The sequence below is a fragment of the Trachurus japonicus genome, chromosome 1 (genome assembly GCF_045865225.1).
Source record: "Trachurus japonicus isolate A0001 chromosome 1, Traja_1.0".
NCBI lineage: Eukaryota > Metazoa > Chordata > Actinopteri > Carangiformes > Carangidae > Trachurus > Trachurus japonicus.
In genome coordinates, this window is record NC_140907.1 from 13184234 (window position 1) to 13209638 (window position 25405).

Here is a 25405-nt window from a genome sequence, read left to right on the forward strand (position 1 = left end):
ATTGCATTAAAAGCTGAATGCTTTCAAAGAGAAGTGTTCTTTTTTTTTTTTCTTTGATATACAAAAAAATAGTTTAAGATACTGTATCAAACCTTCGTCTCAAACCTTTTACGTTTTTGTCAAAGAAAACATCTGTAGATTAAAAGACAGCTGCCTGTACAAAAATATATATATATATCAAATAGATATATCAAAGGACTGCTTTGATTTACTCCTGAGTGGAATCTCTCAGATGTAAGAAAGAATTGACACACACACACACGCGCGCGCGCGCGCACACACACACACGTTTGTTGTAGAAATGAATTCTCCAGCACAAAACCACCTCGAGCTGTTGAGGTCTTTGAAAGCTGCAGCTGTCTCACTGTCGTCTTTAATTTAACAGCTGAGGAGAGCATGTGACCACTCAATAATTCTCAGGGACGTGCTTGTTTTAAAGCTGTGGGTTGTGGGCCAACAGCTCAGATGTTCATACTCACCCATTAATAGTGTCTATTGGATCTACTTAAATGATATAAACAAGGGGTGACAGTGTGATGGCCAGAAACCTGTGCACAGCTATGACAGTGATTGAGTTACAGTACCATGTCATCATCAACAGTGACTCTGATATGCATTCAATATTAAAGAAGTAATCACCCAAAAGAGAAGTCTCATAGAGAGCCATTCATAAAATGAGCAGGTTAACACACTTATCAGGACTATAATCTGTCAACAACACACAGGTCAGTAACAGACAACAATATCAGAAGACAATAATGCACAGTGGTGATTATTTAAGCGTGGTCCTCACCTCAAATTTCTGCCTCAGTTCCTCATTACCATCATCCTCCTCTGAGATGGGAACGTTGTAATACTCTCCTTCCTCCTGGCACAATAACTTGTACCTGGAAGAGGAAACCGGAAAGAGAGGGAAGAGGCAAGGAGGAGAAAGACAGGAAGAGAGAGCAAGAGGAGGAAAGGGGCGGACACAGAGGGATAAACACAGAGAGATATGTTGTAAAATAGGAAATTAGTGGGTGAATGAATTGACCTTCCCTTTTTCTGATCAACTTCCATTAATCTTTCACTCTTAATCAACAGGTACAGATCATAGCAAAGCAATAGTTTCTGTGGCTCAGGCGAATCTGGCACAATTATAATTAATCTCAGAGCAAACAGGCCTCAAACTGGAAAATTACAGCCTAGCACTGTATATACCACACTGACACATTTCCCAAGGGTCAATGACAGCAGTCAGTCCTAAAGGAAGTGAGCATTACCAGCCACAGACTGGAGCTTTCATGAGCTCTGACACGCCAAAAGAGAGGGCTCCCATGAAGTCATTTCTGGTGGTCCGGTCCCAGTCCCACACCTCCACCGACAGCCTGCGGTCCTTGTCTGTAGGTTTCAGCTTGCTGTGCAACACAGAGATAGAATTACGATTATTATACAAAAAAACATATATATATAAAAACAACTACATTATAATGTTTTAAAGGCATATCTAACATTACAATTCTCATTAAATTATATTAATAAGGCCATGAATTTCACAATACATTAGAAGAGTAACAACAGCTAGTTGACTCACAAATTAAAGGTCTCGTTCCATACAGGGTTGAGGTTGGAGCGGATGGTTTTGGTCTTCTGCTTGGTCTCATTTTTGGGGTCTGGTGTGAGCTTGAGCTTCACATATGGGTCAGACAGGCCGTTGGGGTCCATGGGGATCATGTTTTTGCCTTCACCCACTGAGGAAAATAAACAATAGAAAGAAAATCGGACTTTGTCTATAGAGACACATCAATGGGCAAATACAACTGCACCTCATTTACAGTACAAAGAGAGTGATAGAGTGACTCTGCAGAAGAAATGTTATTGTTTGTCTTGAGTGTCATTACAGGAAGTCAAGGAAACAAAGCACAGTCATAGCAAACCCTATATTTACCACATTACAAAACTGGAGTGCGGCTAGCTGAAGGAGTTAATAAGCTTTGTTTCAGTAACTAAATGAGCACACTGTCTTGTGTGCACACTGAAGTCTTCATTCATATTCTGTATGGCTCCTACAGTACAAATTGCTCTGGTCGAAGAAAAACAGATGCTTTCTTTTAAGCAGCAGCAGAACATCAATAGGATCAACTGCAGGTGTTGAAGATCAAACGGCAAGTCACTGCCTATGAGGACTGAGGATTGCCTGAGCCATATAGGGAGCAAAAGCAGATCTGTTACAAGAACAATGATTCAAAATTACAGGCAGTGTCACACTGAAGTAGCTGACGGACCTCTTCTTGTCCTCCTGTATTTAGCCGCACACCAGAGACATTTACACCGATTAGTCTTGAGGACTGGAGCACTGTCAGACCTGAGCGCACACAAACATAGACATATACACATACAGCGACCCTGCCAACACACACACAGATACACACAGATACTACTGTATGTTTATTCTGCACACAATGCAGCCAGCACCCCTGCAGGGACAGACCGAATGCCTGCTTCGCTTGGCTCAACCTCTGGAGACCCCCAGAAATCTCTCCATGTGGCCCTGTCACTCACACTAGAGTCAGCCTGAGCAGTGAAGATGCTGACTGACCTTTGCCCTGGAGAGGAGGGTGCAAAGCCAGGATGTTAATACTACATGAGATAACTGCTAAACCCAGCGTGTTATCTGGAATATTCCGAATGGGGGAATAGTATTGATAGGATTAAGAGGGATACATGTACAAAATCAAAGAGGAACTGTCACTTCTGAGTCCAGTACAACACAGACACAGTGTTATTCTATATCTAACAGGATGCCACACATGTTGTACAACCCAGGGCAAAATTAATGATCATATGAAGCATTATTTATATTACGACTTTATTTTATTAATTGCGCTGCTGCTAAAACCATCCCTGCCAAAGTCGCTTCATTTTAGTTTCAGTGAGTTCACACCAATGGAGCCAGATGATTATTTCATAAGCAATCAACAAATAGCTTCCCATTGTTTGCTTTTATTCTCAGCACCTGTGGTGGAGGATTTAGGTGGTGAACGAGGAGTGAAGTTAGATGAGTGATGGAGTGAGCTGCTGTAGAAAACACACACACACACACACACATACAGGCATACAGTATATGCTGAGAGAAAGGGAAAGAGACAGAGAGGTAACATGCAGTCCCTGAGTGGACAGACCGACAGACACTCTCTGAAGCAGCTCGAGGTGTGGGAAGTTATTGAGCGATGCTAAGCTGGCAGCGCTCAGCTGTGAGTGCAAAGTCAGTCTACTGTATAGCTGAGTCCACTCTGATATGGATTCACTCTAGAGCAGAGAAGGAAAGACTGGAATAAAGACTGTTTTGGATGATTTCTTAGAAGCTCAGATAAAACACTAGGCCTCGCTGTCTTCTCATTATTCCCATCTTCCAATTTCACCAAGAAGAGGTAAAATGGGAGAGACAAATGAATTTAATACGTGAGCTTAATAATGGATGCCACATTTTGTCTGCTTCATCTTCTGGAGGAAATAGCAGGCGGTCTCTAATAGCCTGCACATTCACTGGAGCAGCAGCTGTAAAAGTAACAAATGTTGATATGAGCTGTGTCTGTTCATAAACATGGCTGTATGTCAGAGGTGTTTTTACAGTGACTAGACAGCTACTGTACAGAGGAGGCTATGGTGGAAGTGGACATTTGCATGGCATAGAGTCCTCACACACAGTCAATCACATGATTCATTGTATATATTTAATATAATATGGAAGCTCTGTTTACATGTATATGCATGTGAATTCATGAGCCTTTAAGCTCTGTGCATAAGGCTCTTAAGGTCGTGTTTTGAATATTTCATTTCCTGGCCGTATGTATGCAAAGCCCCAGTAACCACATGGCATTTTTTTTAAAAACTGCCCTGACCAGACCAACAAGGAGAGATTTTTTTTTTTTTAAATTTCAGTGGCTTGAGCTTGTTTTAATGAAAAGGGAATACACTCAGTCATCATATAACAGTATGATAATTAACTCAACTAAAACTTTATCAAATAATACAAATTTAATTAATAATACAAAGTAGCATAATACATACAAAGTACGGGAAGTGGTTTGGTGAATGGAAAATGAAAATGCATACTGTATGAACAAAACTGTATTAAAAAAAAAAAACACCAGTTCTGCAGGACTGCAGAGTGTGTGTGTGGGCTGAATGCTCTGTTTGCCCTGATTATGTTGTTCTTTACGAATTACCTGACTACAGGTAGGAGCATTAAATAAAGTAATAGTACTGCAAATTCTACTTCCTGTCATGACCAGTAGGGGGTACACTAGCCTGTCTTTTGAAGCATGGCCACTCCACAACCGTACGGAATAACTCAAACAAGATGTGTGTGAAGTCAAACTATTTATACGGATGCACTGCCAAGAATAAAGCTGACTTTAACATTTTCTGCATTGTTGAGAATTCTTAGTCAAAGGTAAAACAATATAATGATATGAAATGCAGTATACGTGGATGACGGCGCAAGCGACTTTAAAAACACATGCATATGCAAATAGACACACAGTCTAACACTCGGACAAAGGGAGCAGGGGTGTGTGCAGAGGCCTTCAAATAGTTGCTTGGATACAAGTCTTTGGCATTTTAACAGCAGCAACGAGACAAAGATGGTGCAGCCACTCCAAAAAAAATACTTAACACAAGTATAAAAAATTAAAAACAACTTGTTGAACTCTGTCTCTCTCAGTCACCAAGGTCATGGTTGTTCAAGAAAAGTTGAATCAATGGTGCTTAGTTATACTGTAGATGCTTTTGTTAAACACTGTACTAGAAAATATGTTATGTCATTATCTTTGTATAAGCACATAGTTCAACAGCTTTACTGAGGCTATAACACTGAATGCCTCATAGAACATGCTCTTTGTGAGGTGTCTACCTCGTCTATTACATAAAGTTTCACTCCTGTAGCAAAGGAAGCAGTCAGACATAAGATGGGAGCTCCTGCGTTTCTCTATAACACATGCTACTTGTATCTGAACAGATGTGACTCTTGCCTTCCCTGGTCCGAAAACTGTTGGGAAGTTGAACTGTTGCACACCATTTAGAAGGCTCATTATGCTGCAGACTGTACAGTATCTACTGTGGATAAGTAGCTAAGTGCTGCACTGGCACACATAGCCTCATTGGTTTAAAAACTGAAACCGAGTCTGAGAAACCTGCACACAGACACATACAAAGCCTTGTCTCCAGCTGACACCAGGTGACCCTTCCTCAAATATGAGGTCAGCCATGTTTGTTCTTCACCTCCCTGTGTAAATATCTTAACCCACGAGTTTCGCTCTCCACCCTCTCAGTGCGGCTCTGTGCTCCTTTGAAAGCCCACTACTTAAACGTTGGCCAGCAGGTCTGTTTGCTTTATTATGTAATATTACATCAGCTTAAATGAACAGAGCGACCAGACTACTGCACCTTCACCGTGAACTGTAATGGGATTGATCTCAAGTGTATTACAGATTATTCCTAAATGAAAATATCTTCTTTATTGTGACCACACTACTATTCTGGTGGATTACATCTTAACTACAGCTACATTGTTACACAACCCAAGAGCTCACGACAGGACATTTAAAACAGGAGTTAGTGCCAACTCCCTGCAATGGAAAAGTGCTGCCACTGCAAGTGCTGTCAGCTGCTCCATCTCAACCCTGATTTTATGGGAAAATATAATAGCGGAAATTTTAAAGTAAATTTTGTGTTGGCAAGAATCTGTTGGCCTTCGTGCAGGATGACTCAGACACTACAAAGAAATGAAAATTACAGAGAAAAGGCTGTGGAGTGGAAGCAATGGCACTAAATCAGCAGCATTCAGATTGCCGGGCAGTGATTATCAATTGGCAGAACCGCAAGCTGCATTCAAACCCCAGACGGAGCCTTGATCCAACCCCAGATCTGCCTTCCAGACAGTCTTCCCTGGATTCAGAGCGCCAACAGGAAAGGCAGGATATCATCTTTTTTCTAATGACTGGCTAACTGAATGAGAAACTTCCATGAAGCATCGAACTGACTGGAAATACATACTGCACAGAAAGACAGTAAAGCCACTCAAATAATAAAAAGTGGAAATACTTGAACATTTCAGTAACACATCAGCTCTGATTCCTTCTGATCAGCAGGAAGAAAGATGTGGTACCACACTAACACAGAATGGAGACATGAGAGAAACCAATTTATTGACTAAAATGTACTAAATATGAAGAAATAACTGACATAGGGCAACCAAGTGAGTCTGCAGGATGAAGCCATTGTACTATTACATGGGTAAAATACACACATGCACACACACCCAGACCATACACACTGTTGTTTAAATATATTGAGGATGTTTAGTATTTAGCCAAGAAACTAAAAGAATGAAATAGAGGCAATGAAGGGAGATAGAAGAGCAGGGTGTCTGAGGAAGAGATAGAAGATGTTGCGGTTAAGGAGAACATAAAACTATGATAGACGACAGTAATTTTGTTTATTAGGGTATGGTAGTGATGATAGTGTGATGTATTTTTGTGCAGGCAACCTTTGACCTTTGTTGTCGTCTAAGGGCTGGGCCAAATATCCATACAGATCATTAAGATGAAAGCTGCAGTGCATTATGGTCCAAAAGTTACCATTAATATTTCACTCTAGCCTCAGTGTGGCAGTACGGTGAATATCTCTCTCTCTCTGCAGTTATGTTTTCCACATTTGACCAGGTATCTCTAGTAATAAGAATACATCAAAGGCCACAGCCGAATAGACCCAGAGATGCAGCATAGATCTCTGCCAGCTCCATCAGCCAGGGGGTGGTAACAGTGTTTAGGGTGCCTTCTGTCTTTTACTGTAAAGTGTCACTACACCTCCAAAAGGTTCAGCAGTAGAACTGGTCTCCCTGATCCGCCCACATCTATATCTGCTGCGAGCACCAATCTGACCTACGCACACCTACATTGCACCTCTATATAAAACATATTGACTCCTACAGCAATATTAACAGCAGAGACATATTTAACACTGAGGCAAGAGGAGAAATCTGATGAAAAGGTTAAAGCGGAGATAAAAAAGACAGAGAGAAGTGAGAGGGAGAGCAGAGGGCTTGTTAAATGAGGCTCCGCTGCAGAACTGGGTGAGTCAACGAGGGAACAAAATGGAAATGTAATTATTACCACTGTCTCTCACACACTCCCAGAGGACCTGCAGGCGACAAGGGCGCACGCACATGCATGCACATACCCGCACACACACATGCACATGCACACAGAAAAAGGATAGTATAAATAAAAGCGAAAATGGACAGAAATTACAGAGCAGTGTTCTCTCCCAAGTGGCTGTTGGTACTCTGGATATGCGCACAGAGTCAATGAACAATAGTATTGCTGAAACAAACAGGAGGGTGGCTTCCTCAGCACCAATGGACAGAGGGGAGCTGTGTGTAAGCAAGAGTAAGAGGCGGAGGGCAAGGTTAATGGGCTACGTCTGTCTTTGACCAGAGAAACAGAACATGTTTTGTCTTCTTCAGCGCCTCCCCTCCCATCTCCAGCTCAGCCTGACTAACAAAAACACACATTCTCACCACTCGTGCTCCAGGAAGCTGCACAAATCTCTCTCAGTGTTTCTGAGTGACTCATTTCTTTTGGCCATTTCAGAGTCAGTTGCCAGAAAGTCTGTGTGTCTGTCTCTATCGGTGTGGTTGGAGTTGTTGTGGGTTCATGGCAGCCACATTAATTTCCCATTTTAGGCCCAGGTTAAATTTGGGAGTCACTCTTCAATCACCGTTGAGTATGTGTGCACTGTGGGGTTGATTAGGCAATTCTTCCCTCATAGTTTTGCATTCACTCACTCACACTTTCCATCTCAACCGGGCTTATTCTGGACATCCGAGTGTCTGATCGTATGTTTTGTTGCATTATAACTTTGCAGTAGCTTTAGTTGGCTTGCAGACTGGTCTGGCTCCAAGGCACCAAATCATTTAAAACAATTCTCAAGACGTCAGCAGGTGTGAGTGAGACTAAGGAGAGGAGAGTGAGCTGTTTTGACTTGGACGACAAATGCTGTAATCACTGCTGTTGTTATTAAGACAAATGAGAAATGTAAATTCAGATCCAAACTTTAAGAATAAGGCTTTTTGGAACAAGAGCTGCTTGGGCGTCAGACCAACTGTGCTCCAGAAAAATTAATTTAAGTCAATTTGAGGAATTTGAGGACAGACGGAGAGAGAAACTGAGTGTGTGTGTGTCTGTACTTAAAGTATTGGCGGTCAATACCCAGTGGGGGAAAATAAACCTTAAAGGTTCAATATGGAATATGCTTATTAAAAGGGTTAGGGTTGGTCAAAAATAATAGACCATGCAGTGTTTAGAGGGTTGCAGAATACAAGTAGCCTATTGCTTTTCCATAAAAAATGATAGGCTATTTAGTCTGAATTAAATAATTTAAGAAATGTTGACGTGTTGCATGTAGCAACGGTTTGGCTACGACTGCAAGTACGTATTATTTTTCTGTTGTTGTTGTTCCTAGCTCTGATCAATAGATGGTGGTATTCTGGTAATTCCATATTCAACCTTTAACTTTTCAGAGACCAAAACAGATGTCAGTCAGGCACTTTACTCTTAAACCTCAGTTGAATCTCTTTTATTTGAATTGTGGAAGGAAATAAAACAATCCTCACAAGGAATAAAATAGACACTGGTAATTTAAAGCAGATGTTACCTCAAAATACAGTAGGCCCTATATTTAATGAGAGACTTGTGTAAATAGCCACCTTTGTTTCATAGCATGAATCACCATCCACGTTGTGCAACTTACAAGACAGACATAATTAATTGCTTATTATTTTTTCACATTGAAAAAGTAATTGCATTGCTTGCTAATTACAAGGGGCTGGAGTTATTGGTTACTCTTAATGCTATGATTAATATGTGTACACATGGACAATGCTGTGGATTATAGCAGCCAATAGTTTCCAATATCAACAGCTACAGTAGTTCAGCTGGCTGTTTACACAGTATATGTATACTGTAGACAAAATGTATGCACAAATAAACACACACACACAAACACAAACACCTTTATACAAGTATCACATGTGTCTGCGAATCTAAAAATGGTGTACTGTTTCCTGCTGCCATCCACTGCACCTTCTTGCTAAACTCTTCAGAATGTAACACAATTGTGTTTGGCAGGCCGTCTGCAAGGCGTCTACAGCAGCTAATGTAATCTGTGATACAATCTGGCCTGAGTGGGCTGCAGGCTGGTACAGCAGTTTTATACACACACCTACACACCTACACACACACAAATAAGGCAAGACATGCAAATGATAACATGCATGTTATGTCCAAGCTACTATACCTCTACATTCAAGGGACTGTAGATTTTCATTCAAACCAAAACAAACACATACATATGCTTCTGTGTAGCCTACTTATGCACATGTGATATATTCAAATAAATTCTCACAAATATGAGTTAACCTCAGAATGTGGTCATGCACAGTTCAGCTAAAAAGGGCGTATTGAACTGGATGTTTTTCTAAAGCCAATTACTGAATGAAGAAGGTCAGTGTGGATACATGCATCTTGTCAGGCAGAGTATTATGAGGCCTTGAATTGAGAGACCAAATGAAAAGAGAAAGGGAAGTGTAGGATTTTTTTTTTTTTTTTTTTAACTTTTGAAGCCTATTTTGCAATATTTGAATCTTTGAAAGCCATCTTGTTCTTTCAAGTGGTTTGCCGTACCTTGCAGTATGTTTTTGTGTCTTTGTTGCTAATATTTCACCTTGAAATTGAGTTATCTCAACAAAGGCAGGACCCATTATGTAAAATGCTTTAACTGGACATGCATTCAGGCAGATGAGGGGGCTGTGGTGGGTGAGGAGATGAGAGGACAGAAAAGGGGGAAAGCAAAGTCTCAGCCCAAGATCTTGAATAAATATTTGTGAATTATTTGACCGGTTCAGTATGTTCTGAAGTGATCTCAACAGTGTTTAAACTGTTGTTTACATATTTCAACATGTGATCATAAAGACGATCTAAATGTTACATTTTTATAAACGAGAGTATTTAAGTATTTACAATAACCACAAGTATTCCTTAAAACATTAAACTAGTGTGCATAAGCATTGATGCAGTTAATGAACTCACTGAGGAAGAAAAAAAATACCTGACAAAGGTGAGAGCCAGACTTTTGGCAAGATCTTGCATGATATCATCAAACATAATCACTGCTTTATGTAACCATAACCTTTACCGATGTTTAGGTTTACTTTTTACATTTATAGTTAAAGCTGGTGGTAACTGAGCATAGTATAAACCCAATTAGGTCAACTTTGTACCAATATAATACTAATAATTGACTCAAGCATGGGAATAAGACATTCATACTTTAGTGCATATTGCATAATTTTGATCATTATTTAAATTCATAACTTTTGTGGCGTGTGAGCCATGCATAAAGATGCCCTGCCAACCTCTCACAATGTTCCTCCTAGCAATAATTTGAGAGATGAATAAGTCCGTAAAGTTCAATGCCAGGGTCTTGAAATGGACTGACCCCCCCTAAGCCGGCTAATTGAATGATTATGTGCACCCACTGTCAGCTCAGTGCCTTCACTATTGTTCTAGCAGATGTGCTAATGCACCATCATTACGACCAGGGGATTTACAGCATGCCTCCGAATAAGAGGCAAAGTGTTCTCCTGGACCAAAATATACGGCCATACCGTAATGTTTCCATAATAAACTTGTCCACCATAATAAACTTGTCCACTGTCTACTCTGTCCTACTGGTTTTTTAATAAAAACCACAGCATGAGTAATACACTTGCTGTGGTGTTCTATATGCACTTACAATGTGTGTTCTGCAATATCTACATCTACATTTCAACACAAGACAAGCTATAGCAACCTGATACTATTCTTAACAGTTTTATCCAGTCGTGCAGATTCCTGTGGTAGCTACTGTATGCTGATAGGACCACAGCTCTTCGCATTGTTCAAAAAAGACTCTGCTCTCACAGCAGACTCGAACCAGGATTGATCCAGAATGTTATAACACATACATCTGACAGATTATGCATAAAATGATCTCATCTTAACCACAGCTGCTGCTCTGCCATTACTTGCTCAGATGGATTATTCAACACTGTCTGCAAAGTTAACAATCATAAACTGTCAAACAGTTTGTGATTTATGCACTGAAATATGTAAGTAGTCACTGCCAAGACATGCAAGAAATAATAAGCAAAAACAAGACAATGAACACATCAATGAAAAAACCTTGGGGGGAAAAGATACTGAATGCTAAAAGGCCAAAAATCTTGTTGCTTTTGTTGTGATTAACCAAGAAGCCGTTTCTCTTGTTAAAATATATTGTTGTGGGGCGTCGAGTGGCGCAGTGGGTTAAGCAGGCGCCCCATATGTAGAGGCCACAGTCCTCACTGCCGGTGGCCCTGGTTCGAATCCTGCATTGTGCGGCCCTTTCCTGCATGTCATTCCCCCTTTCTCGTTCCCCATTTCCTGTCTCTCTCAACTGAACTATCTAATAAAGGCATGAAAAGCCAAAAAATATACTTAAAAAAACAACAACATATTGTTGTGAAGAGACAGACAAAGAGAGTAGTTTGCAAGTGTTAGTCTCTTTTGGTTGTTCAGATGATAATAACAAATGGTGAGGAGGTTTTTTGGAATAGACTGAAAACAATATCATTACCATTCATTACAATTATTTAACAGTATCTCATTACACCCGGGAAGACCAGGTGTTTCTTTGAAACCACAGGCATCAGTAATTAAAATGGGGAGGGGAGGATAAGAATGATACGATGATGTAGAAAAGCCTTCTGATGAAAAACGTTTAGAAAGACAACTGTAAAGCCATGACCCTGTTTACAAGCACAGTGCTCAGATCCTGTATGTAATTTTGATGAGACATAAATTAATATATCAGGCTTTTAATTTGCGTTACAGAGACAATTCGGTTACATCAGGAAAACCAGCCAACACAGTGCAAGTCGTGACTGTTTAAAAAGAGTAACATCACGAGGCCCACGCAGCAGACCACACACCACTGCAGGAATACACATTTGGATTGGGATTGCCTTCCAAGTGTGTCGTAACTGTGAATTGCTTGTTAGAGGAGAATGTTTAGCAGGAGAGGCTCTATCGATCTGTGCACCAACAGGGAACAGGCCTTCGCAGAATACTGATAGCTGATAGTCACAGGGCCAGAGTCACAGTCAGTCATGTAGTGAGAAGGTGGAGTCACAGCATCACAAGCTGCCGAGTTAAGGCCGAGCTAATGGCGAGCGAGTTTTAATTCAGTTAATGGCAGCAGGGGTAGAGTGAGTGTGTGCGTGCGTGCGTGCGTGCGTGCGTGCGTGCGTGCGTGCGTGCGTGCGTGCGTGCGTGCGTGCGTGCGTGCGTGCGTGCATAATCAGACAGTCAGGTTTTATGGACGATAGGACAAAGTGTTGAAACTGATCCAGGCTTAATTGAATCAGAACAATAGTGTCCATCTTGTAACCGTGTGGAGAAGAGAGGCCTACTGTACCTGTGACCTGCAGCTTGTCCACGGTGACCTCACACTTGAGGTAAAGACGCCCCCTCCTTTCGGTGTAATCAGTTCCACACAGGCTGGGCACGTTCATCACACACTGCTTATGGACGTTCATATCACAGGCTGGAGGGTCAGAGAGGGGAGATAAAAGATATCAGCGTCGAGGACAAATCAACCGCCTCAGGGCTCTCTCAGAACTGACCGACATAGTGACACTGTTATAAATAAATCTAATCAACAAACCTTAACAGCTTTATTGAACAATTATATGTTCAAAAGCACATTTTATGCATATTTTTACATTTAAAATGGCAAGAATCCCTTATTATCACAACAATCTAGTACTCTTATAAAAGCAATGTGTGCATGTACGCAGCTTCTCATGGCCTCATGTTCCAATACAAATAGTATAAGCTGCTTTAATACTGTCCTCTAGAAATGTCTTACCTATATAAGGACATGTTTCAATTTCATTTCATGTGTCATACAGGTTTGGCACGATATTTACAGTAATGAATATTTCTCCGAAAGCTGTATGAGAGGAGATAACAAGGTTATGACCCAGATTCAGCCCTGTGATGTCATACATGGCATGTGTCAGCCAGCTGAGCCACCCTTGCACGGATTGGGAACGGTTTCCTGTGGTTACATCATCACACCAGGTGAGAAGGTGAAAAATAATGAAAAATGGCCGTGCTATTGCTCTGCTCTCCATTTATTTTTATTGTGCCTCACTGTCACATTCTTGTGGCTCAACAGTGCTTATAAATTCTACAGTGAAGTCTTTTTGTGCTGTGATTAGAGGTGAAATTGATCTGCCAAAATAATTTGCCGCTCCACATCTCTATTTATGTACACCCTGGAGCAATCATTAGCCATAACTGGTGGTCTGTAGTAGGTGGCGGATAATGTATTTAGGAGCTCATTAAGGCATTCAGACTTTAATCCACTAACGCAAGATTAAAGAGAAGAGGAGTGACAGAGGGATATTAATAAAGCTTTGATAGGAGGTCTGTTCAAGGTGCAAAAAACATAGCTACACACTGAAAATAGACAATGTGTGATTATAATGAGTGAAAGTCAAGGAGGAGGGGTAATACATAAGCCTGTGATATTCAGTGAAGAGGAACAATAGGATTTTTTTTTTCAGGGCACTGACAGATAAAGTCAATGCCCTGACCACTTATCACACCATCATTATCACATACATACCATACTTACGCCTCATTGACCCGGATAACAGAGCGCAGGATTAATATTCCTCCTTTACAGCTTTAAACTGTTGATGGTTATGGTTTACAATCTAAGCAGCTATTTACTGTATATGATAGCAATATTAACAAAGCACAACCGCTCAGACTCAATGTTCAATAATATACTATAGATTCTATTTTTAGACTTCAAGAATAATTTAATTTTGTTCATGTTAAATGGTGACACGCTCATCGAGTGGAATTTACTCACAGTCACATTTCATCCCCTGGTGGATGAGGCCATAGAGCAGAGAGCCACAGTGGTCACAGAAGGTGGGGCTCCCATAGGTGTGGATCTTGAACTTGTGTTTTGTTCTGGGATCCTGGAGGAATTAAAGAGGAAAGAAAAAAGAGCCATCATTTAGTAAAAGCTGTAAGAACAACTTTCCTGTTTATTCACAGTTCTGATGACGCCCCTTAAAAATGTGGTTTAAAAAGTAAATTTTTTATTCGCCCCGCCTGCGGGCAAACAGAATTTCATTTATTTGAGCAGGCATATACTGTAGGATGACAATGAAGCTCTCTTGAGTCTAAGTATTGAAAAGGGAGGATATTTTTGTCCTTGGGAAAGTTGCAAACAAAAATACAGACAGTACTGTAATTACTAATACTTTGGCAACAGAAAAGTACTGGATGTTTACAGGATTTTGACACAAAGCTATAATTTCAAAAGATCTACCCTGGAAGAATGTCTTCATTCAGTCTCAACATCCCTTCCTTCACTCACATGTGATTTCGCAAAAACAAGTTGAAGGCAAAATCGTCCTTCAGCATCACAGAACACCATTGTGTGTGACCAATATGAAGAGTCTCTCAGGACAATCAGCTGACCTGAGTCACCGGCTATTTTCTTCCTGGTACACCCCAGCCAATCAATCTGTATCAGCCTTTTATTCAATCTGATGTGGGGTGGGGAGGCTGAACATTGAGTTGTTCGCATTCAATTCAAGAGCCCCAGAGACAGAAATTCGGTTCATTTCACTCTTGCAATTACATGGTTAATTTTCACAGCCATGCACATTTAGAAAGACACAATGTATCGAGGAATTATCGCACACTTGCAGGACGAATCTTGTGGAAATTAACACAATTTAAGCCTCAGTGATTATTACCATCAACAGTGAAAAAGACACTGCTTCTTGGTTTTCAGAACTCCATAAGTGTCAGAAACTGTATCAGACTGTGTGCACTGCGCTAATAATAGAAACACATGTATCATGTGTTATTGTTCTTTTCGCTGCTCAGTTAATGGGTGTAAACACTCATCAAATCATCATGAAAGCTTTTCATTCCTCATTAGCTTCTTATTACTGCAGCTCATTGCTCCAGGCTAATACTGCACATCACTACCAGTGAGACAGAGGAGTGAAGGAGCTACAGGTTGCTGCTACAGACTAAATCACGTCTTCACATTATAAAGATAACACTGTAGTGTATCTCTGTTGGCTTCGTTCTTTCTTCATAATTCTGACACTGTTGTATGGACTTGTAGTGTAAGACAGCACCAATGAAACAACTCATCCAGTGTGCCTTATTTGCATTTGTCATTCCTGAGCAAAGGCCTGGCATTTGCATGTTCAGCTTCCTTCCACCCCTAAGGAGTAAATGCAGCACCCATCTTTTAATCAGATGATCACAGCCACTCACTGGGCCAGCATCCATTACATCATTTGGATACTCAAATAAGGCAATATTTGGCATGAAGAGTAACTATTAGCTACAGGCAGAGGAGTGATGTAAGAGGATACAACTGAGTTATGACAGGTCAAATGCTCCACTCAGCTGTGAGAGTGTTTCACCAGTAGAGACAAATAAAGACCCCCCTCCTGTTAACACATGAAGCGATGACTCAGTGGATGTAGCAGAACCAGTCTGAGGACTGTAACTGGAAGGAAACGTTGCATGGTGCCACTTCCAGAACTCTCCTGTTCAGCTTTTTGGTGAACAATTTATTTCAGCACTGAAATGGTAACATACCATTTATGAGGCAGCTCATTCACAAGTAAGTATAATGTAGTATTTAACTAAACAAATGTCACTTGGTGCAAAATGTAAATATCCACTGTTAAGTAAGGCATGAAGTGTTCTTTTGATGTTACCTGTTGAACAAGCAGAACCAGTTTCCACCCTATTACTTTCATTCATTTATTCATTGATTTTGTGGACTCAAACTGCAGCTCATGAAGCACACGCCGCTGAGGTGAAAACTGGAGGACTGCCACTTCTCCAAGGACCTGTTTCAAAGTGCTTTCGTGCTCATTCTCAAATTGTGCTATACTATAAATCTCTTTCAGAGTTAGGATCCCTTTAAGTGGATTTGCAATGAGAACATTATCCAGGCTGGTCAGTTCCCTTTTTTTCTCGTTTAAAAAAAAATCCCTATCTATGTATTCAATGGAAACACTAGAGCTTCATTCTCTCAGGAAGGAGAGAAAAATACAACAGTCCTACGAGTGTCTCTCCTATTTCTTTACAGTAGTATGTTGAGAAAGGGTCCAATGTAAAATGAATGAAAGGAGATGGACCGAGCAGAAATAAATCATCAGTAAGGGGAGCATCTTGGTGAGGGTTGACAGTATCGCACCATGAGGCGCCACAGTCTGTTTGACACTGGCCTCTGGACCACTGCAACAGAGGCTCATTCAGGCTCCTTACTGTAGATCTTGATCCCAATCTGCCACATCCTGCCTGTCAGTCAGCAGAGCCTTTGCACCTTTACAGGATAAAGAGAAATGCGTCTTTTGTCTGTCTTTCTGCTGTCCTCTCCTGTAAGGCTAAGGAGAGTCCTGGTCTGAAGCAAAGTGATAACATTTCAGCTGCCGCAGAGTAGACAGCTTTAAAAATAGATCATTTAAAGATTCTATTATGTCCCCAAAGGGTGGAAACATTATAAACAGGTCATGGACCCAGTTTACATGAACCTACATCTAAAAAGGGGGTGGCTTTTGGATATACAGTACAGAAAATCTCAGCAATGGGGTCTAATTAATAAAAAAAAAAGCCTAAATCTTCAAAATGTAATGATAATCTTATGCCAAAGGACAGTTAAGTGTGCGTAAGTATTAAAAACAAACATATCACACAGTCATTGTTCTGCTTGTCTTTCCTAGATCTGTCTGGTCTGTGAGTCCTGACAATCTCTGTGTTCAGCCCAGCTCAGACTGCCACCACGATAAGAGCAGTTACAGGTTGATGGTCGACTTGCCTGAGCTGTCCGTCATCTTGAGTGACTTCAAAGTCAATCCGCCATAACATTTTGTGAAAATACACAGTAGACACATTAGTATCACCTCACAGCTACAGCAACCACCACCAGAAACATGTGAAGAATCTTAACAGGAAATCTGAATCATTGCTCTCTCTGTCACGGCTCGGTAACCACGTACATACACAGGATAAATGTCCAAATCTTGATTACACATGATATGTTATATTATTATGATGTTTGAACTATTTCATTTTTCAAATTCAGTGTTTTCATGCAGAGTTACAGTAAGGCATGTCACACAATCACATACATATGCCTATTGAATTAGCAGCCACATCAAGTACAGGCCAGCAGTTAGTGTGTTAGGTCAGACAAGGGAAAGAGAAAGGTAGACAGTGTAGAGAGAGAGACACACAGAGAGAGGGAGGGACAGAGAGGGTGTGCCAGCTGCACTTACTCATGTCCACCCACACACAGCTGATCCTGAAGGATTATCCTCTTGTCCCGTCCCCCCGTCCCCCTCCCTTTGCTTTGTTCCCTCTATCTACAGCATGAATGAGCGATGGCAACGAACGGCCACATTCAGCTGCTGATGAATCATGTATTTTTATCAACTGTCAGCCTCTGATGGCTGAAACGACGGCTAAATGTTCCAAGATAATCGAGAGAACCATGCGAGACAAAGCGGTAACAGGCCAGCGGAGGCGATGAGGTGGCGAGTCAGCAAAAATGTCAGCGCTTTGAGCCTTGACAGATGCTCGCCACGTGGGCTGTTGCTTGAATCCGAGGAATGGTCAACCACTGCTAAGGCTCGTGACAACAGACGCTAAGTCTCCTGAATTGGAGGTCTTATGCTCACTCCTGTTTTTACTGAGCCTACAAACATTTGTCTTGCTGATTTTTATATTGATTTCATTTTGACTAATGGACTAGTAGACTATAAAATGTCACAGACTAGTAACACAAGCTAGATTTCCACTGCACATTTTTTCGGAGGGCTCTAAAAGTATTATTGTAAGAGAGCAACCAAGAGTGTACCCTTAAACATACTAATAAAAAAGTATAGGGTAGAGGAATAATAGCAAAGTGGTGAGTGTTTATGTTTATTAAAGACTCCCATTAGCTGCTGGGCTTTCCAGTAGCTACTCTCCCTGGGGTCTTGATCACTGAAATTATAATACAATACACATTTTCATTCATTCATGGCCCACAGTCAGTGATGGAGCTTTAGCTGATGTAATTCTCTTCAGCTCCCACACAAGGTGGCATTTGAGAGTCAGAGGATCACAGCAGTGACTATGATCCCTCCTCTAGGGAAAATAATTGTCTGTATAGAATTTAATTGGACTCATAGTTGTTGAGATTTCAGTCTCTGGACCAACAGACGTTGTTGTCCCTTGAGCCACATTACTAGCGTGGCCCAAGCATATTTATTCAAACAAAATCTACTTGATAAATCACCGCAAAATTAACCTAAAAATGAATTAATGTCGACATCCAGCAAAGCAGATGTAAAGTCTTTGACTTATTTCCACTGTGTCATTTAAAGATTCACTAGAGCGAGCTGTAATGTGCAGAAAATGAAACCTGTAAATGAGTGTAAGCGACATCACTAGGCACGCTAGGCTGTCCATTAACACATCCTTTCTGCAAGCTGTGGGATGGAAGGGTTTGCCCCTGTGGCTTCTAGCCCTTATTACAGCCTAATTGGGTCTTAATGGGAAATTCAAGACAGACTGGGTGGCGCTGCCCTGGCAGAACAGCAGGGGAAACAGAGTGTAATGCCGAAAGCAATGACGAGCTCAATCACTAGGCTCAACACGAGATGACCAAAATGGCAAAACAAAGCCAGAGGGTGTTACATGTTGATTGGATGATTCAAGGAGGAGGCTGCCCTTTGGTTATCAGTAATGTGAAAGACAATATGATAGGCCAGATGTCACATCCAAAGACATGTAATTTGAGAGATTTTGCATCACTAGGGGAGAATAACATCTTTATTGCCCTGTGGTAAATTGTGTGACTCGTGTACTCGTGCAAGACCATGATACAAACCATTCAACAAACCATTAAAGGCTATGCATGCATGGTGGTATGTCTATTACACTGTCACAAAAAGAAATGGCGATAACAAGAAGCAAAAATTTCATGAACTCTAACTGGCGTTACGTTAACAACATTGTGTGTGTCGTAGGAAAACCCCATGATAGATAAGGAGTAAACAATGACTCACATTTTTTATCAAACAGTCATAACAATGATGGACGTTGGCTTTGATCATGGTGAGGGTAACAAGGGAGAAAGACATTTAATCTAAATATTACATTAATTATCTTTGGTGGCATGCATAGAGGATACCATTTTATGTTATTATAAAGTTAAAGGGACAACAAGGAGTTTTGGAAAAGCGAAGCGTTTTCACACTACATTTATGAGCCTCCGCGCGCACCGTAAAATTCTTTTGACCGGCGCAAGACGGACTCATGTTTTCATTCATCAATAATTAAAGTCAGAGGTTCAAAGAGGTTCACATACCGTCGTAGTTCTGACCATAAACGGCGAGTCAGCTGCGTTATTCTCATGACTCGTTGCGAAACTGAAAGTAAAGAAACGCTGGTCGGCTCGACCAGCATCTCCGCCACCACTAATAGTAACAAAATAACGATAGAGACAGAATGATATATTTATCGAAAATGGGCCCATTAACAAGTGTGGGTAGCGTAGATTCATCCACATTAACGTGAGACTTTTTTATAACCGATTAGAAACTCCTCGTTGTCCCTTTAACCAAGATATAGCCAACACAAACATGCTGTTATTTTTACTTCAAAGTTATGAGTCATTTGATTTTTTTTTTTTTGGTAGATTTTCCTTTATCTAATCCCTAAACATATTTTGGTATTTGCCCTGTATTAAGCCCAGGCAGATCTGCATGTGAAGTCACAGATCAAAAACAGACACAGCGCAGAGGGCTGATCAAAAGACTCGGAGGCAACCAGGAGATAGGGATGAAAACAGAAGCACAGGAGGTCAGCACAGTGATGTTGGCTAATTAGCCAGGCTCTCCAATCTAGCTTAATTAGCAAGCAGGACGCCGACCAGCCCCTGTTAATGAACAGCTTGGCAGGGTGAAGCTGAGCAGGGGCTTCCCAGCAGAGGGGGGAGGAGAGGAGGTGGATGATGTTTAAGACAAGGGTCACCCTCCATCCTGCCCACAGCACTCAACAGTGAGATGAACAATGACATTCTCACCCTGTTCACTACTTTAATATGTATAAATGTAAATTACCACACAACGCCTTTTATGCAACTTTCTCCAGTTGGGACTCAAATTTAAATTTCAACTTCATAACGTGTCAAAAAACATTGCAACCACATTCATATTACAAACACTGTAAGACGTTGTTAATCGTGTCTTGAAACACTGACATTGATTAACATGTTACCGTACACACACAGCACAACAGCAGCTTCCTTAGTTTCTGACCATTACATTTTAATACTTTCAATATTCGTAGTTAAAAATTAAAGCTGCTCCATGCTAGCTTACCAGCTAATAAAACAGTTCAATATCTCTTGTCTGCAGGCGAGAAAAAGGAAATCTTAGCACCTTATAGTTGATCAGTGAAGGGAAGTGAGATGATGGCTTAACGTTACGTGATACAAAGTGTGTTACAGACTCAGTGGTCAGGGGATAATGTGTTGAAGAAAACTTGTTATAGCCTACTGTATTCTGAGTCTCTGTTGCCATTGTTACCAACTAGCAGTTGAACCAGCACAATAACTTAACTGTCATCAGGCAATTTGATCTGAACGCCTTTATAGGTTTTTTAACTGACACCCTGCAGCCAATCAGAATTGCGTATTCATCCAGACCACAATGTAATTTCTGATCATACTGAGAAGTAAGTCAAATACTAATACAAACTAGGCTACTACTATATTTAACAGATACAATTGGTGCCAAATGCTGATACCATGTGGGCTGTCACGCCAGTTATAACACTGACACAGTAGAACACATTGAGGACTGTGATGTGCGGATCAGCTCTGATGTTATCCAAATCCACACATATGCATAAATCCACCCACAACCCACACAAACAAGTTATTTTCCACAATTTAGAGACCTGCTTTCGATAACACTTTACCATTATTTTTCAGTGATGAAGCATAAACATGTTGCACTGAATAAGGCTGACTATAAATGAACAAACATTTATTTAGAGTAAAAGTTGTCGTCTTTTGGTTAAAACAAAAATAGCATCAGGTGTTTGAGCACAGGCAGACAGTGATTTTGTGAATGTCTCTCATACTTCCCAGACACATACTATCTGAAAATTCATAGTAACATTTGACTGTTGCCAAAAATAATACATTTATTCGAAGGTGTTCAGGGGTCCAAATATAGTCAAATTCTTGCCTGATGAAAACATGTTCACATTTTAGAGAATATCCTCTGCTACCCATCCGTTGTTAATCAGGATGTTTTTTTGTTTTTTTTACCCAGCCTGCCCAATCCACGGATTAACCACAGCGCCTGCAGAGGAACTGCAACCCCCTCATCACTATTCAAAAAAAAAAAGACCAACATCAAACATGCATACAAAATGAACAAGATTTCTGTCTGCATGAAGTCATATGTGAAAAGCCAAAATACATTATATTTTATGACCAAGAAATCAGCTTTCGCCTGGCAGGTGAGACATAGCCTGTAAAATTAGGTTTCAATAATCCTCCTTCTGTAAACTATAGGTTTCTCATATACATTATGCTTAACCTACAGGAAGCAGACTGTTCAGCTTACATGCACGTCATCACACCGAGTTTCCCTGTCCTTTTCAAATGTTATTCTCACATCAAACCCAACAAACACAGTTGACTATGAAGAGTTAACAAATTGCAATTTGCACAAAATCACCTCCAGGCAGCAAAACAGCAGCCGTTCAGAATCAAAACAACACTGACGGTTCCATTGTTTTTACTTTATTGCACAGAAGAATATGGAATGACCCGAGAGCAGCAATCATCAAAGGGGCTGGGTGGCTAATTCAGTCCACCTGCATCCCACAGAGTCCAAAGAGATCCACCCGGTGTGACATTTGCAGGCAGAGGGAGAGCGAAAGAGAGTGAGTGTGAAATGAGACATATCACTTCATCTCCGCCATATCCTACCTTCCCTTATCCTTATCTCTTCCATTCATCTGTTCCCCTCAGGATTGAGGAATAAGTTATAACTGTATCTCTTCAAGGTGAACAATTTCCTTAATACCCAACATCAGAAAATTATTGACCACCATCAACTTCTTTTCTGATCTCTCTCTCTCTCTCTCTCTCTCTCTCTCTCTCTCTCTCTCTCTCTCTCTCTCTCTCTCTCTCTCTCTCTCTCTCTCTCTCTCTCTTCATCCCTCACTGGGAATTGACATTTCAGTCGAGGTGGCAGTATGCTCCTCCATTTACCAGTTTTTGAGTCACCCTCTTTTGTGGTTAATCCGTGTTTGTGTTTAAATGAGTATAAACATACAGATAAATAAAATGGGAATGACATAGAGGAGTGTTTTTCTTTTCCTTTAAATCTGTATTCTGGGAAGGGTTACAGTAGGATATGTTTGATAGATGCAGTATGTGTTCCTCCTGTGTGACAGTCTCCTACTGTAAATCAATATCTGCTGATACTGTACATACTGTGACCGTGTGCATAGTAAGAACCAGGAGAACGAACACTGTATAAAGTGGGAATTACTGCCTTCTTAACTAATATTGCATATAGTCTACAATTACACAAATGATGATGATATTTAAATATGTTTGATTAAGCGATTTGGCCTTTAAAATGCTATTAAAACAATGACTTAGAGGGTTCTTAAATTAGCTATTCTGGTTGATTTGGGAGTCTTGTTTAATTTCATCTGTGTCTCTGTGAAATAATTGCCTTCTTGCACAGCCGCCAGTTTCAAAGAATCATGGTCAAGCCTCTGCACATGGCTTATGACACCATGACAATATGCTGAACCATACAAAACAGTCTATGTTACTGTGTCACTGCCATTACACTGCAGCCCTTTAACTTTAAAATATGTTTTACATCACATTAATCACCCTTTCCCTACTCCCATCAAACCTGCTTACAGTCAATCACATGAATGAACACACAGGCTTGTTTAAAGCACTGTGGATTGTAATACAAAGCTTGATTAAAATGCTTGAGCTGCCCATCACTTAACTCCCCTGAACACTCACACACAGACACAGCCACAAACTTTACTCCTGGCTACTTTTTAGTGGAGATTCTTGTCTTGGCGTCCAGCTACAGGAGTTCACGCCATGGTTACTAAGCTGAGGAGGGAATAAAACAGAGCTGTCATTTATCCAGACATGAGGTGTTAGGCTAGGCAAGGTTACTATTTTTAGCGTATAAATCACCACTCTGATTCCTCTTGGCCTTTCACTAAGCTGCTGAGTGCTGGGAGGAGGGCAGGTTGCCACCACAACTCACAGGGGGTTTTCCTTGCCGTGTGTTATCTGTTAACACATCTGTCTGTGAGCAGAGGTAGAAATAATAGCTGATATTTTTTAATCAGTCAGGGCCCAAGTTGTCTTTCTTACTGACTTTGTATAAATGAATGTCATCTTTTACAGCAGTTTTGTAACCCTAGTACTATGTTAGGTTATCCCCCAACAAAGCCTGAGCAACTCAGTGAGTTGAAGCAATAGATCAAGCAAAAACCAAGGCACTTGTTGTGGAGTGCCTCAGGGGTCTACCTCAGGTCCACTTTTACCAAATCTATAAGCTACCCCTCACTGAGTTTCTCAAGATGCATGAGTATGTTTTTGCAGAAGCATGACTCAGCAAACCTTTCTACAACTATACTAGGAGAGGTGTTCAGACTCCATATGGATCAATTCCAAACAAAAAATAGCCAAAATAAAAATCATTACCTGAAGATAGGTCCTTATATTTGAAGGTGTTAGCAGCACAGCTCACAGCTCAACAACAGCTTTCAGTTAACTACAGGTATTTCCTTTCAGTTTCTGGCTCTAATAGAGTGTCGAGAGGGTTCTTGCATTTGAACCAGGTCTGAAATGTTTCTTTTCTTGTAAGCACTCGATTTTACCATTTGACTACAAATTGTTTTGAAAACTAAAATATAATCATTGACTCTTGTATTTAAACTTTGGTTGACATACAACTACAAAGGTTTAATCAGCATGCGCATTCTCCTTTGGGTGGGCAGATCCCCAGTCAAGTTCAACATAAAAAATCAACCCTTGCTCCTGCATTCACTTGAAGGTCTTTTATTTGGTCAACGTTTCGGTCTATTGACCTTCATCAGGACCCAGTATACATATTCACACTGGGTCCTGATGAAGGTCAACAGACCGAAACGTTGACCAAATAAAAGAGCTTCAAGTGAGTGCAGGAGCAAGTGTTGATTTTTTTATGTTGACATACAACTACAACCATGTGATAAAAAAAGTAGAAGCCAGGTGCTGGTGACGACACCCAGCATGTGGCCCCTACCTCTAAAAAAAAAGCATCCTACACTCCTGCTGTGGCAATCTGGCCTTCATGAACCCCTGCTGCAAATCAGACCCCATCCTTCAGAGCCAGTACAGACACACATACTCACACACAAAATACAAACATGCACATGCAATTAAACACAATCCTTTAAGTATATTTCAAATATTTAGATTGTGGATCGAGTTTAACACAATCCAAGATGACAAACATATTATAACTGTTTCATGACCCTGGATCAACTGAATGGAGCTTTACAAGAACAAGACTTGGTAAAAAATGTAGACTGAGCTGTGATTTCATACTTATAAAAACTCAGAGAGAAAGTGAGGGAAGAAAGACAATTTTTCTTTTTTAAGTAATTTTTTCAGGCTTTTGTCTTTATTTGCACTGAAATCACATTCTCACAATCTCATTTTGTCTGTCACACAGAGAACATCCTCTGTCTGTCTCTGCTTTAGCTTTTATTTACTGTTGACTGCACAACATACAGTAACAGCTTTTATTAGAGGCAGGTTTTTTATGTGTGACTCCCTCTGTTTTAAGATGTAGACTTGGTCAGCGCAGTTTGTACGAAGCCTCATTAGATGACTTTTCTTTCCGACTTCCCAAGCAGCCAGGAAACAAGAGAGGTTCAATGGACTGGAGCTCGAGCTTGGCACTATGCTGAGAAGTGGTGGCAGTACCATGTCCATCAGTCAGTCAGTCAGTCAAATTCACGATAATAAGGCTAGCCACATGGTTGTGGTCAAGTCAAAAACAGCACAACAGACCTCAGCTCTCAGATCTCAGCTCCGAGATCTTGCAGCCCTTTGGACAAACTGTTGTGCCTCCCTTCACACAGCTAGAGGAAAGTCTAGCTGTGGGAAAGATCCCACA

General features: G+C 40.8%; 1 protein-coding gene across 2 annotated transcripts in view; it reads right to left on the reverse strand.

Moving 5' to 3' along the window:
- prkcaa (protein kinase C, alpha, a) overlaps positions 1-25405 on the reverse strand; it is a 133655-nt gene that overhangs the window by 43918 nt on the left and 64332 nt on the right. For both annotated transcript variants that reach the window (XM_085773428.1, XM_085773420.1), the window contains exons 4-8: positions 14008-14119; positions 12538-12666; positions 1574-1730; positions 1263-1397; positions 794-887 (exon numbers count right to left, since the gene is read on the reverse strand). In XM_085773428.1, the coding sequence (XP_085629554.1) occupies positions 794-887; positions 1263-1397; positions 1574-1730; positions 12538-12666; positions 14008-14119 (627 nt within the window). The remainder of the gene's footprint in view (positions 1-793; positions 888-1262; positions 1398-1573; positions 1731-12537; positions 12667-14007; positions 14120-25405) is intronic.